The sequence below is a fragment of the Bos indicus x Bos taurus genome, chromosome 21 (assembly GCF_003369695.1).
Source record: "Bos indicus x Bos taurus breed Angus x Brahman F1 hybrid chromosome 21, Bos_hybrid_MaternalHap_v2.0, whole genome shotgun sequence".
NCBI lineage: Eukaryota > Metazoa > Chordata > Mammalia > Artiodactyla > Bovidae > Bos > Bos indicus x Bos taurus.
In genome coordinates, this window is record NC_040096.1 from 45,744,592 (window position 1) to 45,768,479 (window position 23,888).

The following is a 23,888-nucleotide window of genomic DNA, read 5'->3' on the forward strand; positions in this document are numbered from 1 at the left end:
TCCTTGTAAAGCTTAACATCTACAGTTTATTATGTAGAAGAGAAATAAGTGAAATGTTTTTAATCATATAGAAAAAGTATATGAAGACACAAATCCACTTTACGAATGAGTAACGAAAACAATTTAACTTTTAAAACTGTGTGCCTACAAAGACAGAAATATAGATCAATGGAACAAAATAGAAAGCCCAGAGATAAATCCACACACATATGGACACCTTATCTTTGACAAAGGAGGCAAAAATATACAATGGATTAAAGACAATCTCTTTAACAAGTGGTGCTGGGAAAACTGGTCAACCACTTGTAAAAGAATGAAACTAGACCACTTTCTAACACCATACACAAAAATAAACTCAAAATGGATTAAAGATCTAAACGTTAAGACCAGAAACTATAAAACTCCTAGAGGAGAACATAGGCAAAACACTCTCCGACATACATCACAGCAGGATCCTCTATGACCCACCTCCCAGAATATTGGAAATAAAAGCAAAAATAAACAAATGGGACCTAATTAAACTTAAAAGCTTCTGCACAACAAAGGAAACTATTAGCAAGGTGAAAAGGCAGCCTTCAGAATGGGAGAAAATAATAGCAAATGAAGAAACGGACAAACACCTAATCTCAAAAATATACAAGCAACTCCTACAGCTCAACTCCAGAAAAATAAATGACCCAATCAAAAAATGGGCCAAAGAACTAAATAGACATTTCTCCAAAGAAGACATACAGATGGCTAACAAACACATGAAAAGATGCTCAACATCACTCATTATCAGAGAAATGCAAATCAAAACCACTATGAGGTACCATTTCACGCCAGTCAGAATGGCTGCGATCCAAAAGTCTACAAGCAATAAATGCTGGAGAGGGTGTGGAGAAAAGGGAACCCTCTTACACTGTTGGTGGGAATGCAAACTAGTACAGCCACTATGGAGAACAGTGTGGAGATTCCTTAAAAAACTGGAAATAAAACTACCTTATGATCCAGCAATCCCACTGCTGGGCATACACACTGAGGAAACCAGGAGGGAAAGAGACACATGTACCCTAATGTTCATCACAGCACTGTTTATAATAGCCAGGACATGGAAGCAACCTAGATGTCCATCAGCAGATGAATGGATAAGAAAGCTGTGGTACATATACACAATGGAGTATTACTCAGCCATTAAAAAGAATACATTTGAATCAGTTCTAATGAGGTGGATGAAACTGGAGCCTATTATACAGAGTGAAGTAAGCCAGAAAGAAAAACACCAATACAGTATACTAACGCATATATATGGAATTTAGAAAGATGGTAACAATAACCCTGTGTATGAGACAGCAAAAGAGACACTGATGTATAGAACAGTCTGTTGGACTCTGTGGGAGAGGGAGAGGGTGGAAAGATTTGGGAGAATGGCATTGAAGCATGTATAATATCACGTATGAAACGAGTCGCCAGTCCAGGTTCGATGCACGATACTGGATGCTTGGGGCTGGTGCACTGGGACAACCCAGAGGGAGGGTATGGGGAGGGAGAAGGGAGGAGGGTTCAGGATGGGGAACACGTGTATACCTGTGGCGGATTCATTTCGGTATTTAGCAAAACTAACACAATATTGTAAAGTTTAAAAATAAAGTAAAATTAAAAACAAAAACAAAACTGTGTGCCTATTTCGTCCCAGGCAGTGCTCTAAGAGTTTTACACATATTGACTCATTCAGTTCTCAATACACTATAGGCTAGATATTATTATCATTCTTCATTTTATGGATAAGGAAATGAGGCGGAGAAGTTAAATAACTTGCCCAAGCTGCAGGACTAAGGAAGAGGTGACCAATATTTGAGTCCAGGCAATCTGGCTCCAGAAGTCATGTTCTAAAACACTCCATGTCCTCTCATACTTCCATGTTTCTGTTTATGTTGTTCCCTCTGCCTGGAATACTCTTCTTAATCTCATCTACCTGATTAACTCATTTATCCTTCAAGATTGGGTCAAGCCTTATATTCTCAGAAGTGTTTGCTGATACCACCATCCCTTCCAGCTGAGAGGCCCCTTGTTATAATAACTTGCAGAACATTCTGTGCATAACTCTTATTACAGTATAGATACTGAAAACAATATATTTCCTCAACTAGACTGAGTACTTTGTAATGACTGTTTTGGTTATCTCCGCACACCCAGATTAGCAGACCACCATTAGCAGTATATGATGGGGCTCTAATTAATTAACCAAAAGACAAGTACTGACTACAACTGTATAAAAGAAAATACCGTAACTGTTTAAACACTGGGGAGGAACACTCCATCATCTATATGTCAATAAACAAGAACTCCATAGGCCTTAGCACATTAAAAGAAGTTACCTTGGAAAGTAGAAAACAACTGTTGAACCAACTGTTAAAAAGGATACAAGTTTTGATACAATGGAATCAGCGATTTCAGAGCACGGCTTGCATTTATAGCTGTTGCTCGAACCATAATAGGTAGGACCTTTCCATTCACAATAGCACCATCAAAGAGCGGACCAAAGAAGGGAACCTGATTGAGAAATTAGAATAATTTAACAATTCAAACTGGAAAAAGGCTGTAAATAACAACAATCAAAAAGTTTGCATATAAAACAATCTTTCTGCTTCCTCTTTAGTTCTTCCTTTAGTAGAAATGCTATTCCAATTTTCTGCCAAGATGGGTCATTCATACTAGGACAACAAACAAAACAAAAAATGCCAAAGGTCTACAGGGGTTCCATTCAAAAGAATTATGTGCTTCATGTAACTGATTAAACAACTTATACTACCTACCACTTTTCCAATTTTTGTAGCCTCAATTGTATACAAAAATCCAACACTTCAAGTTACTTTATTATTTTCATGCAATGCCAGCTTTACCAATGAACCTAAAACATTATTTTTTTTTATTATATGGTTTATTAGAAAAAGATCTGGCACTATTATCAAATGACTGATATTTTCAAAAGTATTCCATTTCAATATGGCTAGTACAAATGGCAGCTAAAGGCAAAGAATGAGCTATGGATAATACAATAAATATTGTATGTTTTGTGGCCACATATTGTCTCTGCTGTATATTCTTCAATTTTTCAACTGAGAAAAACCCATTAAAAATGTAACATTCATAGCTTGTGGGTTATATGAAAACAACAGGAAACGGGCCATCATTTGCTGACCTCTGATTAGATGAATCCTAAAAAAATTTGGCCATAAGCCATAAGCATTGTTTCACACACGGGAAACAATCCATTTCAAGAAGATTCATGATCAACAGTCAAAAACTAGTTTTTCCATAACAAAATGTCCTCAAAAAAAAACACAAAAAAACAAAAAAAACCCAAAAAACAAACACCAAAATACTGCCAAACTTTTATTCTTTGAAAGAAAATACTTCTTCAGGTGTTTCAGCCGTATAAGACATTCAACTAGAACTACTTGCTTTTTTAAAACTTTGTAGAATTCTCATTTATTAAGTGACATAACTAATCATGTAACCTTAACAAAATGTATTAACTAAAAATATAGGAATCATACTGTTCTAAAAGGGAATGATTACCTTGTGTTTTAGGAAACTCTAAATTGTCCTGTTAATAAAGCTAAGTCTTTTTGTGAGGTTAGTGTAAAGGAACTTCCACTCTGGCGCTACCTAGCCTTGTCCCATTCAAATACATTTCTATCTGTTTTTCCTGTTTTAGCTTGTTCTGAACTAACCTTGGACAATTCACATAGCTACTTGAGTCTGTGTCTCATCTCCTCTCAATTTTTACATAGCCTAATTCATCTGAGAGAAAGAAACTCATAAATCCACATAGAACTCAAAATATTTTATTAAAATGTAAGATAAAGAATTCTTACCTCTGGTTTTTTCATTATCTGGATACTGAACATGTGGTTTTTCATCGGGTATATTACAATAAGGACATCACCAAATTCTGTAGGAATAATTCCTCTCCTGTAGTCTCTAGTATGCTCTGACCAAACAATGTGCACTTCATCATTTCCTAAATGTCTCAACTGGAAAACCAAGAAAATAGTTCACAGTGCTTGAGAAAGGCCCTGTGAATATTGTCATACAGCTACTGACAACATACTAGAAAAAGATTAAAAGGGAAAGAAATTTTAAAAATATTTTTAAAACTTCATTTGACCATTTTTCACAACATGCAAAACACAAACACTCAAAAAGATGTTAGGAGATGCTGCAGAAGACCAGATAATTTTCAACTGTCTACAGTCAATGGGAAACAGAGAAATTAGATTAAAAAAGATTCACATACAGTCCACTCTTCTTAACCAGCAATTGCACCAATTTTCCACTACCAAACCTTTTCAAAAATTGTTTAAAAGAGTGTTTTAAAGAGTGACTGATTTAAGACTGTTCTTTTTTTCTGACCACTCTTTGGAAGTGCCTATGACTGAAAGTGAAAGGGACTAAAGGAGGCAACAGGAAGAGAAGTAAAAGAAGTAAATAATTCATAAATTACCTTTGAAGTAAGAGAAAGATGATTATACTTGGCTTAACACATTTATTTCCAGGTTTTCTTTGCCTATGAAATTTTGCCTATGAAGGTGTTCTTGGCAATCAGACATTGTGTTCATTAAAATTATAAAAAGTATCTACAAGTTAGAGTTCTATTAAGTTATTAGAAAAATTAACTTAATATCCATCAGTACTGAGTTTTCTTCAAGGAAATATGTTTAAACATGTATTTTAATATACAGTTTGGTTATCTTGGTAAATTTATTGATTCTGCCACTGCAAACATTTGAGTCCATTATTGGTGCCTAACTCACGGGTTTTTCTATTACCTTCAGATAACTTGAGATACTGTAGACAGAAATGTGTGCATGAGAAAATTAGGATAAGTGTTGTCAATATTCTTAGTATGAGCTAAAATACAGGCAATTTCTGTTTTTGAAATAGTGATTTATTTTGGCTTGCTTACTACACGGCAGGATTACAAACATGTGATTTAAACAAAGAAAGGGATTAAGTCCAGTTAATAAAAGGTTCTCTTCTGTCATCCTTTAACCCTGGAGTTCCTAATCTGGGTTCAAGGGAATCTATGTATTTTGCAAATTCTATGTATTTTTCTGACAAGAGTCTATCATACAGGACTAGGTAACACAAAAAAACCCAAGAACCAATGTTATAGTGGTTCTTAAAAGTCCCCAACACCAATCTATCTAGAAAATCCTAATCACTATGAATAAAATTAAGTATGTGAAAACACAAGGTAAATCCCTGAACTTTAAAATTTATATTCCTAAGTAAGAAACGTCCTCTCTTCTTTGACGGATTATAAGATAGTGCCAGCTATTACTCTAAAGACAGTGCCTAGCTAAATCTATAGAGCAGGATCTATTATTTTAGAAATATAAAGAATTTTATTTTCTTTTAAAGACATTTTTTTTAGGTTTAAGTGGATTAAAGTTTCTTTTTGGAAAACATAAATGTGCTTATTGTCCTAAATACACGATGATAGACCTCAAACATCAAAACAATGTTCAAGTTTTAATTATCATTATTTACAACACACACACACACACACACACACCTTGAATGATATAAATGCACAGCTTGGGCTTTGTGACATTTTTAAAAACCAAAAAAGATTACACAACTCAGAAAAGCTATGGCTCTGTAATTTCATTTTTTAATCAAAATACTTTAAAAATATCCTTCCTATACAGCCATCCCCATGTGTCAGCTTCCCTAATAGGTTTATGTTAACTGAATACAAAAGAAATGTGAAATAAATTTAACCAGGAGGGATGATCCAATCTAATTTTGATACATTAATGTCATATGCTGTACATGTTACAATAGCAGCCAGATCTAATACTAAGCTCCAGGCTATACTGAGATTTCCAAATGGCAGATTGTTCTAAGTGATATCAAGTATAATTGAAGTAATAAACGATAGTAAAAGCTGAGCACACTGTCAGGAAGAATTTAAGTATTTACTTTTTAAAATTAAATGAGTTAGGTTAGGAAAGACAAGACAACTGAAATAATGCAGGTCTCAATTTACAGAAAATTCCTTTTATTTATCTGCTACATTAACCCTTGAACTCTTGCCAAAGCTATCTATAATTTCTAGTGCCCACTTATCTAAAGAAATGAGAGAAAAGGGCAACTGTAGTTTTATTTTATAATGAAAGTTTGTCTTCAAATATCTACCACAGAGTATTAAAAGTCTGTTATGGAAGTTTAACAGAAAATAATATATTTTTACAAAAATCCTGTAATGCAGATATTTGTGGCATCAGATCAGATCAGATCAGATCAGTCGCTCAGTCGTGTCTGACTCTTTGCAACCCCATGAATCTCAGCACGCCAGGCCTCCCTGTCCATCACCAACTCCCGGAGTTCACCGAGACTCACGTCCATTGAGTCAGTGATGCCATCCAGCCATCTCATCCTCTGTCGTCCCCTTCTCCTCCTGCCCTCAATCCCTCCCAGCATCAGAGTCTTTTCCAATGAGTCAACTCTTCACATGAGGTGGCCAAAGTACTGGAGCTTCAGCTTTAGCATCATTCCTTCCAAAGAAATCCCAGGGCTGATCTCCTTCAGAATGGACTGGTTGGATCTCCTTGCAGTCCAAGGGACTCTCAAGAGTCTTTTCCAACACCACAGTTCAAAAGCATCAATTCTTCGGCACTCAGCCTTCTTCACAGTCCAACTCTCACATCCATACATGACCACTGGAAAAACCATAGCCTTGACTAGACGAACCTTTGTTGGCAAAGTAATGTCTCTGCTTTTGAATATGCTATCTAGGTTGGTCATAACCTTCCTTCCAAGGAGTAAGCGTCTTTTAATTTCATGGCTGCAGTCACCATCTGTAGTGATTTTGGAGCCCAGAAAAATAAAAGTCTGACACTGTTTCCCCATCTATTTCCCATGAAGTGGTGGGACCGGATGCCATGATCTTCATCTTCTGAATGTTGAGCTTTAAGCCAACTTTTTCACTCTCTACTTTCATTTTCATCAAGAGGCTTTTGAGTTCCTCTTCACTTGTGGCATAGAACCATGCATGTAACAAAGTCATTCAGAACATATTGAATCATTTTAACGAAAATCTTCAAGTACATCCCTTATCATTTATATCCAAATGCTAAAAAAGTAATTATTTTATGCTGTTATGTTGAGGCATGTTTTTATATCTTTGTCTTTAAAAACCTGTTATATAAAATTAACTAAATTACTAATTATTATATAATAATTAAACAAATGGAGAAATTGCTAATCACTACCATGTATCTTGGGAGTTTTTAGACTACTGAATATAAGGATTTTGAGTGGTTAACAGTTAATGGAAATTTCCAAAGTGTGTTTGACATTTGACATAAATATTTTATATAGTATTTTATATTTTAAATTATTTTATCCATACCTTATCTTATAAGGATTTAAAGGATTGTGTGTTATGTACTGGTTTCTCTCTGGGCTTCCCAGGTGGCATAGTGGTAAAAAATCTGCCCGCCAAAGCAGGAGACACAGGAGACTTGGGTTCGATCCCTGGAGGAGGAAATGGCAACCCATTCCAGTATTCTTGCCAGGAAAATCCCATGGACAGAGGAGCTTGTCCGTGGGGTCACAAAGAATCAGACATGACTTTAGTGACTGAACATGCATGTAATTATGTATACTGAGAAAGTTTTTCTATATACTGAAAACTCACAAAGGAATTCCTACCTCCGTATTTTTGTACCCAGATGCCAATCCCTTCTGAAATAGAGTATAAGAATTCTATATATGGGATAGGTCTGTTAAAATGACTGACAAGCAAAATACTCTTCCAAATTCACTTTGACTGCTATTGAAGTCATTTTGGAATTCAAGGTATATAACATAAGCTGCAGATTATCATTATCAATTTATGAAGACAAAATGGTTAACTTTACCAACATTCATTTTCCTGGATTATTATCTCAGTTTATTGATATTTCTACTACATTTTGGTGTGTGGAATAGAACAATATCACATGTGGAATGTGCTCACTCACTCAGTTGTGTCCCACTCTTTGCGACCCATGGACTCCTCTATCCGTGGAATTTTCCAGGCAAGGATACTGGAGTGGGTTGCCATTTCCTGCTCCAGGGGATCTTCCAGACGGAGGGATCAAACCCGAGTTTCTTATGTTTACTGTACTGGCAGGCAGACTCTTTACCACTAGTGCCACCTGTGGAAGAGAATACAGTATCTACATATGCTCTACTACAACCAGAGGCTACTTCCTTTGTTCTGTACACTCAATTATTCTCTGCATTTTTACAACACTGGCTTAAATGGAAGCTGTAGTCAATTCAAACCCTTAAGACTTTTTCTTAGAAACTTTAAGTAGGTACAACTGACTATAAGAACTACAGCTCTTAATAAATTTTATCTTACCAGGTTCTGATTATCTTTAAACCTATCAGGGTCTTTTGTTAGCATGATTCTTCAACATGTTGGCTCTGACTTTTCTAGATTTGGGTTATCTTTAAAATCAAAATTTTGTGTCTTTATTTAGATTTTGGATAAAAATGTCAAAAGGGACAGATCTGGGTAGGAGCCTTATAGCAAGTCATTACAGATGTCCTTCTTAGTTAAATGAATATCCAACAGTTACTAAATGTTTTCTATTCTAAGTGCTCTGTGATAATTTAATGTTCACAACAACGATATAAGGTAAGTATAACTATTATTAACCTTATTTTTATAGGTGAGGAATTGAAGCTTAAAAAGACAAAGTTATATAACTAGTGTGGCAGAGCCAGGATTGAAACCCAAGCAGGTTAGTTTCAGAAACCACACTTTAACCACCTCTATACATTGCCTCTGATTAAATAATTAATTTATGTCTCTAGATATAATTATACAATCGGTCATGAATATACTTATTGAACTATTATTAAGACCACATTTCTTCAACCTGTCCACAACAAACGACTTAGTTAAATGCTTTATACTGTCTATTGCCTTCCCTGATGTAGTAATCCTATTAAAACAAATTAAGTTACTTTGATGTGATTTGTTATGGTGAACTCATGCTAGCTCCTAGTGATCACTACTTCATTACCTAAGTGCTCACAAACCATCTGTTTAATAATCCTATTTTGCCAGGCATTGACATGAAGCTCATGAATGTTAGTAATTTTTGTACTTGGTGGCCTGTTCCATGTCCTTTATGAAAATCAGATGTTTGCCTATCAACAACAGTGTTTCTCATTTTCCAGGATTATCAGGAGAGATTCCAGAGTTAATTCTAGATTTCCTCGGTGAAAATCATTCATTTGATGCTGGAGACTAAAATTCAGGTAATGTAACTGTATCATCTCTTTTACAAAATCAATGTATCCCCCGATGTCCCTATTTCTATTAAAAGCACCTAACAACTAATTTGGAGAAGGCAATGGCACCCCACTCCGGTACTCTTGCCTGGAAAATCCCATGGACGGAGGAGCCTGGTAGGCTGCAGTCCATGGGGTCGCTAAGAGTCAGACACGACTGAGAGACTTCACTTTCACTTTTCACTTCATGCATTGGAGAAGGAAATGGCAACCCACTCCAGTGTTCTTGCCTGGAGAATCCCAGGGACGGGGGAGCTTGGTGGGCTGCCGTCTATAGGGTCATCAGAGTCGGACACGACTGAAGTGACATAGCAGCAGCAACAACTAATTATGATTACTTAGAGTCAAAACCCTAAAGTCTTCAATTTCCGTCTTCCTTATAGTATCTCTGGGCTTCTCTGGCGGCTCAGATGGTAAAGAACTGGCCTGCAATGCGGGAAACCTGGGTTCAATCCCTGTGTCGGGAAGATCCCTTGGAGAAGGGAATGGCAACCAACTCCAGTATTCTCACCTGGAGAATCCCATGAATAGAGGAGCTTGGCAGGCTACAGTCCATGGGGTCACAAAGGGTCCGACACAACTGAGCAACTGCACTTATAGTATCTCTAACAAGCTCATAAAAAAATTTAAAAAGTATTATCCATTTTTGTACTTTCCTTCCTAATGCCTCTACTGTTGCTCTACATAAGATATAGTCATCCTAACAGCTGGACTAGTTCTTGAGTTCTTAAAAGGCCTTCCCTCTCTCTTTCCTATCTACCTTCTTTCAAACATTGGCAAATATTGAGAGCCAAATGCACTGTGAAAATGTTAAGTCGCTCAGTAGTGTCCCACTCTTTGTGACCCCATGGACTGTAGCCCACCAGATTCTCCTGTCCATGGAATTCTCCAGGCAAGAATACTGGAGAGGGAAGCCACTCCCTTCTCCAGGGACTGAACTTGGGTCTCCTACATTGGCAGGCAGATTCTTCACTGTCTGAGCCACCAGGGAAGTACTGTACCAGTTACTGGAGATACAATGGTGAGATACAGATGTGTTTTCTTTTCTCACAAAGCTTTAAGTCCAGTGGAGTGAAAGTAAAAAACTATTCAATTAATGAGTAATTAACAGCATAGGCAATGATATAAATATACTTCTCTGAATGCAAATAACAAAGACAACTGAACTATAATGGCATTTGAAGAATGCATAGAAGATAATTAAGTTAAGGCAGTTACTTCAGGGGATTAGTGGTAGATGTGTAGAAATTGAAACTGAGTTAGTACTCACTGTCCCAAGCCCTTCATTCTTTGCCCCTCATCCTCATATGTAGCAAAACATAGACTATCATATACTCTTCAACCATGTGAAAAAATATACTCTCATACATTTTCATAACTCACTTGCTGTCTGGATCATTCATTCCTAGTAATTAGGAAAAGCTTCTTGAAGGAATAGGAAGAGCATCTAGTATTACAATACTTCAGCAGAGTGGACACTTGATAAATATGCTATTAAAAAGATACACCATAGTACTTAGCAATTTTTTTTTTCTATTATTACATAGTGTACAGCATAAAAATAAAATCACCTGCACTGATGGCTTTACAACTTCCCTGGTGGCTCAGATGGTAAAGGGTCTGCCTACAATGTGGGAGACCAGGGTTCAATCCCTGGGTTGGGAAGATCCCCTGGAGAAGGAAATGGCAACCCACTCCAGTATTCTTGCCTGGAAAATCCCATGGACAGAGGAGCCTTGTTGGCTACTGTCCATGGGGTGGCAAAGAGTTGGACATGACTGAGTGACTTCACTTCATGGCTTTACTTAAATACACCATTTAGATGGTGATAAGTGCTTAAAAATATAAAATAGGATAATGTGGTAGTGTTACTGGGTAGAGAGGGCTTCCTTAGCTCAGATGGTCTGGAAAGATCTCTCTGAGGAACTGTCATGTGAGTCTGAGAATAGAACAATGCAGATGAGAAAGCGTGTGTGTGTGTGTGTGTGTGTGTGTGTGTGTGACTGTGTATGTGCGTGTGTTAGTTGCTGTGTGTGTGTAAGTTGCTCAGTCGTGCCCAACTCTTTTCCACTCCATGGACTGCAGGTCACCGGGCTCCTTTGTCCACGAAATTCTCCAGGCATGTATACTGGAGTGGGCTGCCATTCCCTCCTCTGGGGAGAAAGCCTGATGAGGTGGCAAAAGAGCATTTCAAATGGAAAGAAACAGTAAGTGAAAAGCCCAAGTTGGGAATGAGCTTGATGTGACGGCAGGTTAGAATGATAGCCAGTGAGGCCAGGTTCAGGTAAATGAAAAGGAAAGTGACAAGAGATGAGATTGAAGAAGTAGACAGGCAAATAGCCACATCTTGTAGGGCATGGAAGGCCGTGGTAAGCAATCAGTTTAATCTATGTGCAATGAGAAGCCACTGCTATACCATCCAAATTAAACCAGCCACAGTGATAAGATAAATTTACTCTGAACCATTTATATTTCCTGGTTTCTCTATCTTCGATTCTTATCAGGAGTGTATTTATAGAAACTGGGTTAAAGGTGTTAGTCATTCAGTTGTGTCCAACTCTTTGCGACCCTGTGGACTGTAGCCTGCCAGGCTCCTCTGTCCATGGAATTTTCCAGACAAGAATACTGGAGTGGGCTGCATTTCCTTCTCCAGGGGGGATATTCCCAACCCAGGGATGGAACCTGCATTTCCTGCACTGCAGGCAGATTCTTTACCACTGAGCCACCTGGGGTTAAAGGTAGAGTTTATTATATTAAAATTATTTTATATAATGTGACTAAATTTGGGACTAAAATGATGTATATAATTCCACAGAATTATTAACTATTACATTAACTACACTTTTACTAACACAAAGAAAAAATTTTTATTATTCCTTCAATTTGTTTGTCATTTTCCAGACTATACTAGAATATAGTTCCTTGGAAAATGAAGTATCTTAATTCTATTTCTAGATAAAATTCAGAAAAATGGATTTAAAGTTAAAATCAGACCAAGCAGTTCTATAAAGCTCATTTACTTGCGAAACTACTGTGACCGAATGTCAAAACAGAAAACGAACGGCTGTCCAAGACACTAACAGTGTTTCAGAGGGAACTGACTTAAATAAAGTGCTTCTTTCCTCTCTTTTGGGGGGTCCAGGAAATGAAAGATAGGCTAGAGAGTCCAACTAAGTAGGTTACAATTATCTCAACTTGATCTTCATCAAATTCCTAAAAGGGTGATTCAGCTACCTATGAAGCAGAGTATCAGCAAGTGGCTAGAACAAGGAGACAGAGGAAATGAGACAAGCTCCTGTGAACACTTTATACCAATGCTTGCAGCACTTTTGATTTTTAGGGGTGAATAAACTCAGTTAAGTGGAAATTATTTTTAACCATTTTCCGTCAATCTTCCTCAGGTAGAGATAATTTACAGAACAGAAGGTTGGACTGGAGTTACATCAAGATTCTTAATATGGTGGTGTAATATTTCTGAGAGAGACTACTTTGTAGACTGAATGCTTGGTTAATTTGTTAAAAAAAAAAAAAGTATAGTCCATGTTGTAAAAATTCTGTTGCTATCATTTTGATCCTTGAAAAAGCCTTTCTTGACAAGAAATAAACAGCTACACTTATTTACCTCTATTTAACAAAGATATTTACCTCTAATTCTAAGAACATAAAATGCTTAAAAATAATTTACAGAACTACCACATGATAGTTTAAATAATAAGTAAAAACTAAAATTAGTTTCTATAAAAAAAATATAAATGATTTTCTCCTATCAAGTTTAAAACAAAGAACCAGAGTCATAAATAATTCTACCTCGCCAGAGGCACAGCTATTTCTTTATACTGACTGTCGAGTATCTAATTTAATTAGAGGTATTAAACTCCATGCTGAGGTCAACAAGCCTTACTTCCTTCAATATTACACTTCAACCAGTGCTCATTAATGTGTCTACTGAATGGATTAACACACCTAAAGATATATGTACAAAGGAAAGGGGGACAACCTAATGATATCCAATTGTTCATTTGTAATAGGACACATGTTCTAGGCCTCAACTTATTACCACTAATGTGGAATTTATTAAATTCAGGAGAAAAAATACCAATACAGAAAGCGATTTTTTTATTAAGGAGAACTGGTATAAGACAACTAGTTTCTATGATGAAGTTTAAGCATTTAACCTTTTATTAAAAAGAAATTGATACTATAATAGAGCTAAAATATAAGCTTGTTACTTAGAAAAATCTTATATACTAGGACTCTGAAGAGCACTGAGCAGAGAAAATAAGTAAAAAGAAACTCATATAGAGAGCAATAAATATAAAGCTTTCTTGATATCTATGAAAAGAACATCTAGAATAATTTATACTGAATTATGAAATGGGGTAAATTTTTCCTCTCTACTGAATTAAGTGAAATATTGCATCAATTTAGTCCCACCTTGATAGAGAAGATTTTAAGATTACTTAAATTACTACTGGAGAAAACAAGAGAACTATACCTTCCAAAATGATATCACTTTATTACATACTGTTTATAATTTTGACAGGTTTTGTTTTTATATGGTGTTTTGTTTTTATATGTGAAAGAAGTGATATTTTGAAGATTTTTCACTACAACAAACAAACTCCTAAAATGCTTTAGGTTAAAAAAGTCTATCTAGCCAGGATAATTTTCTTCAATAAAACAGGTACAGTTACTTTAGCAACTAACATAACAGCATGCTTGCATTATAAATTTTAAAATGATAATTATGTGCTTACATTTTTTTTTTCTACCTACCTACCTATTTATATATTTATCCTGGCTGCACCACAAAACATGTGAGATCTTAGTTCCCTGACCAGGAATTGAACCTGTGCCCCTGCTTTGGAAGTGCAGAGTCTTAACCACCGGACCACTATGGAAGTCCCCTGTATTTTTAAAAGTTACAATACTTCTTACATTTCAGTACTAAACAACTGGGAAATTATGCCATGTATCTGCCTGCATTCTTTTTTTAATAATTTGGAAAAAAAAAAAAACACCCACTAAGTAATTAGAAAAAAATACCTGTCCTATTCCACTTGGTAAATTGTTAAAATATACAATTTTACATTTATAATTAATTAACTTAAAAGAAGAGAAAAACTAAAATTTTTGTCTAGGGTGTTGTGTCAGCAAAATCGTGGACCAAGGAATTGTTTCTTTAGAGACACTGAAAAAACACAATCTTATATACAGAAAACCCTGATTCTACAATAAAATCTGTTAGAACTAATATGAATTCAACAAATACAAAATTAACACACAAAAGTCAGCTGCATTTTTAACAACAGAAGAGGAAATTGTAAAAACAATTCAATTTCTAACACATTAAAAGAATAAAACATTAGCATAAATTTGAGGAGGAGAAAGATGTTGACAACTACAAAATATTGCTGAAAAAACATCAAAGACTACATAAAAAAATGGAAACATTTCCCATATTCATGGATTGAAAGGCTTAATATTATTAAAATGACTACTGCTGCTGCTGCTAAGTCGCTTCAGTCGTGTCCGACTCTGTGCGACCCCATAGATGGCAGCCCACCAGGCTCCCCCGTCCCTGGGATTCTCCAGGCAAGAACACTGGAGTGGGTTGCCATTTCCTTCTCCAATGCATGAAAGGACTACTAAAGTGATCCAAAGAGTCAGTGCAATCTACTGAAATCCCAACAAGGTTTTTCACAGATATAGAAAAACCAATCTTAAAATTCATATAGAATCTCAGGTGACTATGAATAATAAAAACAATCTTGAAAAAGAGGAATGAAGTTGTAGAATTCATATTACTTGAATTCAAAACTCACTACAAAGCTGCAGTAATTAAAGCATTTAATTAAAGCAAAAGGACATTCAGACCAATGGAATAGAATAGGGAGTTCAGAAGTAAAAGTTTTACACAGATGACCAATTGATTTTTGACAAGGGTGCCAAGACCACTCATTAAAGGAATGCGTATCTTTTCAACAAACATTAGTGCAACAAATGAATAGCCACATGTAGAGGAATGAAGTCAGACTTTTACCTCATACTCTACACAAAAAAATAACTAAAAATGGATCCAAAACATAAACATAAAAGCAAAAATTAAAATACTCTTAGAAGAAAACACATGGGAAAATATTCACGAATTGGATTTGGCAATGAATTCCTCGATTCAGAAGCAACAAAAGAGAACATAGATAAACTGAACTCCATCAAAATAAAACTTCTGTGCATCAAAGGACACTATTAAGAGAGTGAAAAGACAACCCACAAAATGGGAGAAAGTATTTGCTAGCTATATATCTGATAAGACAGTAACATCTAGAATAGATAAAGAACTCCAATAACATAACCAGAAAATACAAGCAACCTAATTTAAAAAATGGGTGGAAGAGCTGAATGGACATTTCTCCAAAGAAGATATACATGTGGCCAATAAGCACACAAAAAGATGCACATCATTATTCAAAAGGGAAATGAAAGTCAAAGCCACAGACAGTATAACACTCTGCACCTATGAGGATAGCTGATAACAAGTAATGGCAAGGATGTAGAAAAACTGGAACTTTTGTGCATTGGCCAGTGGAAATGTTAAATGCCACAGTCAGTTTGGAAAACAGCTGGAAAGCCTCAGAAAGCCAAACATATACTTTCCATGTTACCCAGCAATTCCACTCGTTAGTCCATACACCTAAAAGAACGGAAAATAGGAATTCAAACAAATACCTGCATGACAATGTTCACTGCAGCATTATTCACAATAGCTAAAAAGTGGGAACAACCCAGTATCTATCAATAGATATATGGACAAACAAAATGCATTTACATATCATGGGATACTATTCAGTCATAAAAAGGATGAAATTCTGACATGCTTCAACATCAATGAAGCTTGAAAACATTATGCTAAATGAAATCAGACACAAAAGGACAAATACTATGATTCCAACTTATGTAAGATATCTAGAAGTGGAAAATTAAAAGAGAAAGAAAGTAAATTAGAGCTTACTAGGGGCTGGGTGTAGGTGGTAATGAAGAATTATTGTTAATGGATATAGAGTTCTGTTTGGGAGGATAAAGTTCTGAGATTTCCAGTTTCCAGCCTGGCAAGTAAGGAAAACAGAAGTTATCACTCTGTCCTAGCAACAAGTAAAAAGCTGAACAACTGAAAAATCAACTACAGTACTCTTCTTAGATCAGAGAAGTGAGGTCATAGGGAAAACTGCTGTCCCAAAATTGGATAGGCAAATATGATGAATAATAATTTAACAGAGCAGAAAGCTCTGCAGGAACCAGTGCCAGAGCAGGAAAACCTGAGTTGTTGTTGACAAACTGCTGGAGACTCAGTGTAAATTAGAGTGACAGAATGAACATCAGAACCAGAGTAAGATATGGCAGGGATATGGGAATTACAACTATGATTAATATGCTAAGGGCACTAATGGAAAAAATAAACAACATGTAAGAACAGACAGATAATGTAAGCAGAGAGATGGACATTCTCAGAAAGAAAAAAAAGATGATAGAGATAAAAAAGAACAATGTAAGTAAAATGAGGAAAGCCTGTGATGGGCTCATTAGTAAACTGGACAAGGCTGAAGAAAGAATCTCTGAGCTTCAGGATATAACAACAGAAATTTCTGAAACTGAAAAGCAAAGAGAAAAAAAAAACCCTGGAAAAAACCTCCCAATATCCAAGAACTGTGAGACAACCACAAAAAGTGTAACATTTATGTATAGGAGGAGAGAAACAGAAGCAGTAAGATTGAGAATTGCCCCAAATTAATGTTAGACACCAAATAACAGATCCAGGAAGCTCAGAGAACACTAAGCAGGATAAAAGGCCCCCAAACTACATCTAAGCATATCACATTCAAACCTCAGAAAATTACAGATGAAAAAGCCTTGGGAGAAGCCAGAAGGGGGAAAAACATTTTATCTATGGAGAAGCAAAGATTAAAAATTACATCTGACTTCTCCTAAGAAATGAAAGGAGGAAGAAAGTAGGGTAAAATATTTAAAGGGCTGAGACAAAAAACTACTAATCTAGAATTCTATACCCTGTGAAATTATCCTTTACTAGTAAAGGAGAATAAAGACATTCTCAGACAACAGAAACTGAGGGAATTTGTTGCCAGCAGACCTGCCTTATAAGAAATACCTTTTCAGAGAGAAGGGAAATGATATACGATAGAAATTTGGATTTGCATACAGAAAGGAAAAGCATCAAAGAATCAATAACTGAAGGCAAAATAAAAACTTATTTTTCTCATTCTTAATTGATCTAACACATAATAGGTTAAGGTAATAAATGGTAACAATGTATTTGATAATGTATGCTTATGTATATAAGAGCTTCCCTGGTGGCTCAGACAGTAAAGGATCTGCCTGCAATGCAGGGGTCCTGGGTTCGATCCCTGGGTCAGGAAGATCCCCTGGCAAAGGGAATGGCAACCCACTTCAGTATTCTTGCCTGGAGAATTGCATGGACAGAGGAGCAGCGGGCTACAGTCCATGGGGTTGCAAAGAGTAGGACACAACTGAGTGCCTAACATGCTAATCTATATACATGGTTAAGTAAAAGTAAAATAAATGATATTGCAATGACACAAGGGATAGGAGGGAAAAACTGGGCATATAGGTACTTTTAGTGAAGCACCTTGTGTTATTTGAAAGAGAACTTAGTTATAAATGAATAGTACAAACTCTAGGGCAAGAACTGGAAAACAATTTTTAAAAAAAGCACAAACGATATGCGAATAAAAGAGAAAATGGAATCGTAAAATGCTGTTATAACCACAAATGGCAGGAAAAATGTAAAATACAAAACCAAAGAACAAGAGTAACAAACAGAAAATAATAACAAATATGGTAAATATTAGTCCAATTATATTAATAATCACTTTAAATGTCAATGATTCAAATACATAGAGACTGTCAGAGTGGATAAAAAAGAAAAAAAAAAAAAAGCCCTAACTATATGTTGTCTACAAGAAATCAACTTTAAATATAGAGACACATACAGATTCAAAGTAAACAGATGTAGAAAGATATACCATGATACCACCAATAAGAAAGCAGGATATACTAATTTCAGAGACAGCACACTTCAGAGTAAGGAAGATAACCCAGGATAAAGGGGGGCATAACCTAATGATAAAGAGGTCACTATTCCAAGAAGACATAATCAATCCTAAGGTGTATGTACCTGAAAACAGGGTGTCAAAATATGTGAGGCAAAAACTGACAGCACTGCAAGGAAAACAGAAGAACCCACTATTATAGTTGGAGACTGTAATACCCCTCTCAGAAAACGAGAGACCTAGCAGGCAGAAAATTGGTAAGGATACAGTTGAACTTAACAGCTTCATCAATCAAGTGAATATAATTGACATTTATAGACTATTTCATTCAACAATAGCAGATTACACATTCTTCCCAGACTCGCACACAACATTCACCAGATAGACTATACGTGGGCCATAAAACACACCTTAACAAATTAAAAAAAAAATAGAAATCATATGATGTCTGCTCTTAGACCACAATGGAATTAAACTAGAAATCAATAACAAAAAGATAGCTGGTAAAGCCCCAAATGCTTGGAAATTAAACAGCACAGTTCTAAGTAACACATAGGTCAAAAAATATTTTTAAATAAATGGAGAAATTCTGGAAATGAATGTTTGTAATGGCTGTACCACACTGTAAATGTATTTTATGACAAAGAACTGTACGTATTAAAATGATTAAAATGGTAAATTTTGTTTTATATACATACTTTACCACAATAAAAAATTTCAATGCATATAAATAAAACAAACTATTAGTATTTAAGGTTTAATCCCTCAATATACTCTAATATATCCAATACTTAAAAATTTCACCATTTAGGGTATAATTTTAGTTAGAACTCAACCATTTAACTATTCTAAAATGGTATTAACACATTTCCAAAATTACTTTTGCTATAATGGATTGTTAAACATCCATTTCAGATTCTTCTTAAATAATTAAGGAAGACCTTTGTGACTGTTGTGAAGGAAATAAGAAATCTTAATTTAAAACATTTCTACAAAGGTTGCAAAAATACAACTTAAAGTACCTTATAACCATCAGGTTTAACATACTGAAGTAAAAATATCCTACATAAGTTTCTTTAAAAAATTTTCAACAAAGAATGATATACTTTGTTCTGCTCTTATGTTTGCAATTGAAGATACTATTAATTTTAGACTCTGCTCTGGGGTTTAAAAGTTGTATCCACGGTTCTGTGAAAATGAGGATCACTGACAAGTTCTTAATGATTACAATAATTTATCTTTTTGCACTATACCCATCAGATCAGATCAGATCAGTTGCTCAGTCGTGTCCGACTCTTTGCGACCCCATGAATTGCAGCACGCCAGGCCTCCTTGTCCATCACCAACTCCCGGAGTTCACTCAGACTCACGTCCATTGAGTCAGTGATGCCATCCAGCCATCTCATCCTCTGTCGTCCCCTTCTCCTCCTGCCCCCAATCCCTCCCAGCATCAGAGTCTTTTCCAATGAGTCAACTCTTCACATGAGGTGGCCAAAGTACTGGAGCTTCAGCTTTAGCATCATTCCTTCCAAAGAAATCCCAGGGCTGATCTCCTTCAGAATGGACTAGTTGGATCTCCTTGCAGTCCAAGGGACTCTCAAGAGTCTTCTCCAACACCACAGTTCAAAAGCATCAATTCTTCGGCACTCAGCCTTCTTCACAGTCCAACTCTCACATCCATACATGACCACAGGAAAAACCATAGCCTTGACTAGACGAACCTTTGTTGGCAAAGTAATGTCTCTGCTTTTGAATATGCTATCTAGGTTGGTCATAACTTTCCTTCCAAGGAGTAAGCGTCTTTTAATTTCATGGCTGCAGTCACCATCTGTAGTGATTTTGGAGCCCAGAAAAGTAAAGTCTGACACTGTTTCCACTGTTTCCCCATCTATTTCCCATGAAGTGGTGGGACCGGATGCTATGGCTTATTTTCATACAGATTTAAAATGAGAAGATGGAAGAAAGTGCTTAACTGAAGTTTTACGCCAACCCAAATCTTTACCATTTTCTTGTCAGTATTTATGTCTCATTCTGTATAACTAAAAACTATATGCTAAGATATTCTATAGAAAATCTGTGACTAAATATACTTACCTTCCTACACATCAATTACCTATACCTTTACTATTCATTCCAATCTAATTAGCATTCATATATTAGTTATTCTAAACATTACCCATTTAGTAGGTAATTTCCAACAGTACTCTAAAATGTAAACAAAAAACATCAAGGGTATTAATTCAATTTTATAAAGTATTTAAGAGGAATTCTGAAGTTCCTTTTCAAAACAGTATAAGTATGAAACTGTTTTCATAGGTTTTAATGAACTGTTACGAGCTCTGATATTAAGTAACATTAAGAGTATTGAGTAAAATGATCTGCTATATTAAGCAGGTTACATTCAGCAGTGGTTTTGAATAAACTGAGGTATAGGAAAAAAAGAAGATAAAAGAAATGGTGGACAAGGTTTCACTTGAAAATTATGTTTCTCACTAAAAACACCAAACATGGACTGAGCACACACAACTTTATTCCAGGATATGTCTGTGGTCACTAAAATGATTTTTGAATGCTGGCATCAGCTACAGCAAAATGGTGGTGTAGGTTTTAAAAGACATGGGCCATTAAAACCATTTCACTATACCTCCCATAAATTCTAAGGAGTAAAATCTATTTTAATGAATTAAGACTTATTTTATCTGCTATATTAATTTTAGTTAAAATTTATTATAAAGCATATTTTATTTTTATTTTTTTAAATTGTATTTTATTTTTAAACTTTACAATATTGCACATTTTAAATGCTTTATAATAATTTACATTTTCATTTTTTTCCCTTTCCCTTAATCAATATAAATGTTATACCCATCTCTGTGTAGGGACGTGAATTATAATTTCACCAATCTGAACATATACAGTAGTTTTTCAATTTGTCAAATGCCAATTTTCTTGAAGGCAAATGCTTTTTTAAGACTATAACCTTCAATCATATCATTAAGGAAAACAGTTTACTCTGCAACAATACTGTTCCTCAAGACAGTACTAGGTGAAGAACAGACTACTCAGAAATAGCTCTTAATCAATTAGATTACTTGCTTACATATTTTTCTAAGATTCTAACTCTGAGCACTTTTTTCCTTAGCACTTACTTTTTTGGTCAAAGAGTCATCAGAATCCGAAGGCATTCTTGTTGACACGTGAAATATTACTTCAACTGTAGAGGTAGCAAAATATGGTGTGGTCAATCCAGTGCTTTTATTTTTTTGTAGTCCTCCCATGAAACCACAATGGTTTGTAAGATTTACCTAGAAGCAATGAAAAGACACAAAATGTTTATTAACAAAACCAAACTAAACTCACTACGGAAAAAGACTCAAATCTCTCACTTTGCAAAAATATGGGGAATGAAGTCTTTTGCATACTACCAACCATGGCTTGTCCCAGAATTATTAGTTAGAGCTATTCTATACACTGGTAGATCTTCTTAAGTATCTGAGGATCTCTAATTAGCAGGAACTAATTAGCAAAGGAATCAACTGCTGAGCACTATGCATCTTTTGTTAGGCTGCTAGGTGTTAAACTGTAAAGTCTGTGGGGGAGGCACCGAGGGCAGAGAGGAAAAACCAAGCGGCAAAAATCAAGACTGGAAATGATCTGGGGAAAAGTTAAAAAAAAAAACCCAGTAATGTCATCTGATTAAGTAATTAGTTTGGTGTGACATATTTATTCATCAAAACTAGTTTCTTAATTATTAGTACCTATCATAGCCCAGGACAAAAATACAAAAACGCACACTTCAAATGCATTTAAAAAAAACTTCAAATTAATCTTTGCAAAGACTTTTAAATCTCTTTTTCCCAATTATAAGTATGATATATTTAATATCAGGGTCATTTCACTGGATGATATCCCCTGGACTTGTTCAACACACAGACCAGTAACTTGTGCTCATTGTAAAAAACCAAAGAAATATTGTAAAGAAAAAAACTAAAACTTAAACACTGCTTGTATCTCTCCATTCAGAGAAACAAGCTATGTATACGCTTGTAAAAAACAAAATATAAGTTAAGTGCAAAGCAAAGACTTACAAAAGCAAATTTCTGCATATTTGAACTGAACATGTCTCTACTAGCAGTATATCCTATTAATGGCTGAATGTATAAATAACAAGTTAGCTGTCATGCTATTACCATAAGATTTCCTCATTTATAATGTCTTAAATTTATTTTTAACTAAGTAATACATTCATACAATTAAAAGTTCAAAAGACTTATCACCCAGCAATCCCACTGCTGGGCATACACACTGAGGAAACCAGAAGGGAAAGAGACACGTGTACCCCAATGTTCATCACAGCACTGTTTTTAATAGCCAGGACATGGAAGCAACCTAGATGTCCATCAGCAGATGAATGGATAAGAAAGCTGTGGTACATATACACAATGGAGTATTACTCAGCCATTAAAAAGAATACATTTGAATCAGTTCTAATGAGGTGGATGAAACTGGAGCCTATTATACAGAGTGAAGTAAGCCAGAAAGAAAAACACCGATACAGTATGCTAACGATATATATGGAATTTAGAAAGATGGTAATGATAACCCTGTATGCGAGACAGCAAGAGAGACACAGATGTATAGAACAGTCTGTTGGACTCTGTGGGAGAGGGAGAGGGTGGGATGATTTGGGAGAATGGCATTGAAACATGTATAATATCATATAAGAAACGAATCGCCAGTCAAGGTTCGATGCAGGATACAGGATGCTTGGGGCTGGTGCACTGGGATGACCCAGAGGGATGGTACGGGGAGGGAGGTGGGAGAGGGGGTCAGGATGGGGAACACATGTACACCTGTGGCGGATTCATGTGGATGTATGGCAAAACCAATACAATATTGTAAAGTAATTAGCCTCCAATTAAAATAAATAAATTTTAAAAAAAAGTTTAAAAGATACATCAGTATTTTTTCTTCTTCCGTATTTCTCATCTCTAGCTACTCAGTTTCACTCTAACAAATCAATTTCTTAAGTATGCTTCCAAAAATGTTCTCTATATACAATTAAATTTTAAAAGTATGTATGTGCGTGTGCACACACACACAACATAGATATACAATGTTCTGCAACTTACTTTAATGCACTTAAAACTTCTTGAAAAATACTCCTTATTAGTAAGTAAAGAGACTCCTCATCCTTTTGTTTTTATGACTTCACAGAAGTCCTTTTTCTTGATATACAATAATTTAGTGCCCTACTTGAAGGATATTTAGACTTTCCCAATCTTTTGCTATTACAGTCAATGCTGCAATGGATAACACTGAACACATATCATGCTGCATTTGTGAAAGCAGATCTGTAGGACAGTCAAAAGTGGAAATGTAAGTCAAAGGACATGTGCATTTCTGATTTTGAAACCAACTAGCAAATTGGTCTCTGTAGACTGTACCAACAGTTGC

At 35.5% G+C, this 23,888-nt stretch overlaps 1 protein-coding gene across 9 annotated transcripts in view; it reads right to left on the reverse strand.

Annotated features, from left to right (window-relative positions):
• Positions 1–23,888, reverse strand: part of RALGAPA1 (Ral GTPase activating protein catalytic alpha subunit 1) — a 211,631-nt gene that overhangs the window by 26,222 nt on the left and 161,521 nt on the right. For all 9 annotated transcript variants that reach the window (XM_027521477.1, XM_027521472.1, XM_027521476.1 and 6 more), the window contains 3 exons: positions 21,581–21,736; positions 3,861–4,019; positions 2,405–2,532 (listed from right to left, as the gene is read on the reverse strand). In XM_027521477.1, the coding sequence (XP_027377278.1) occupies positions 2,405–2,532; positions 3,861–4,019; positions 21,581–21,736 (443 nt within the window). The remainder of the gene's footprint in view (positions 1–2,404; positions 2,533–3,860; positions 4,020–21,580; positions 21,737–23,888) is intronic.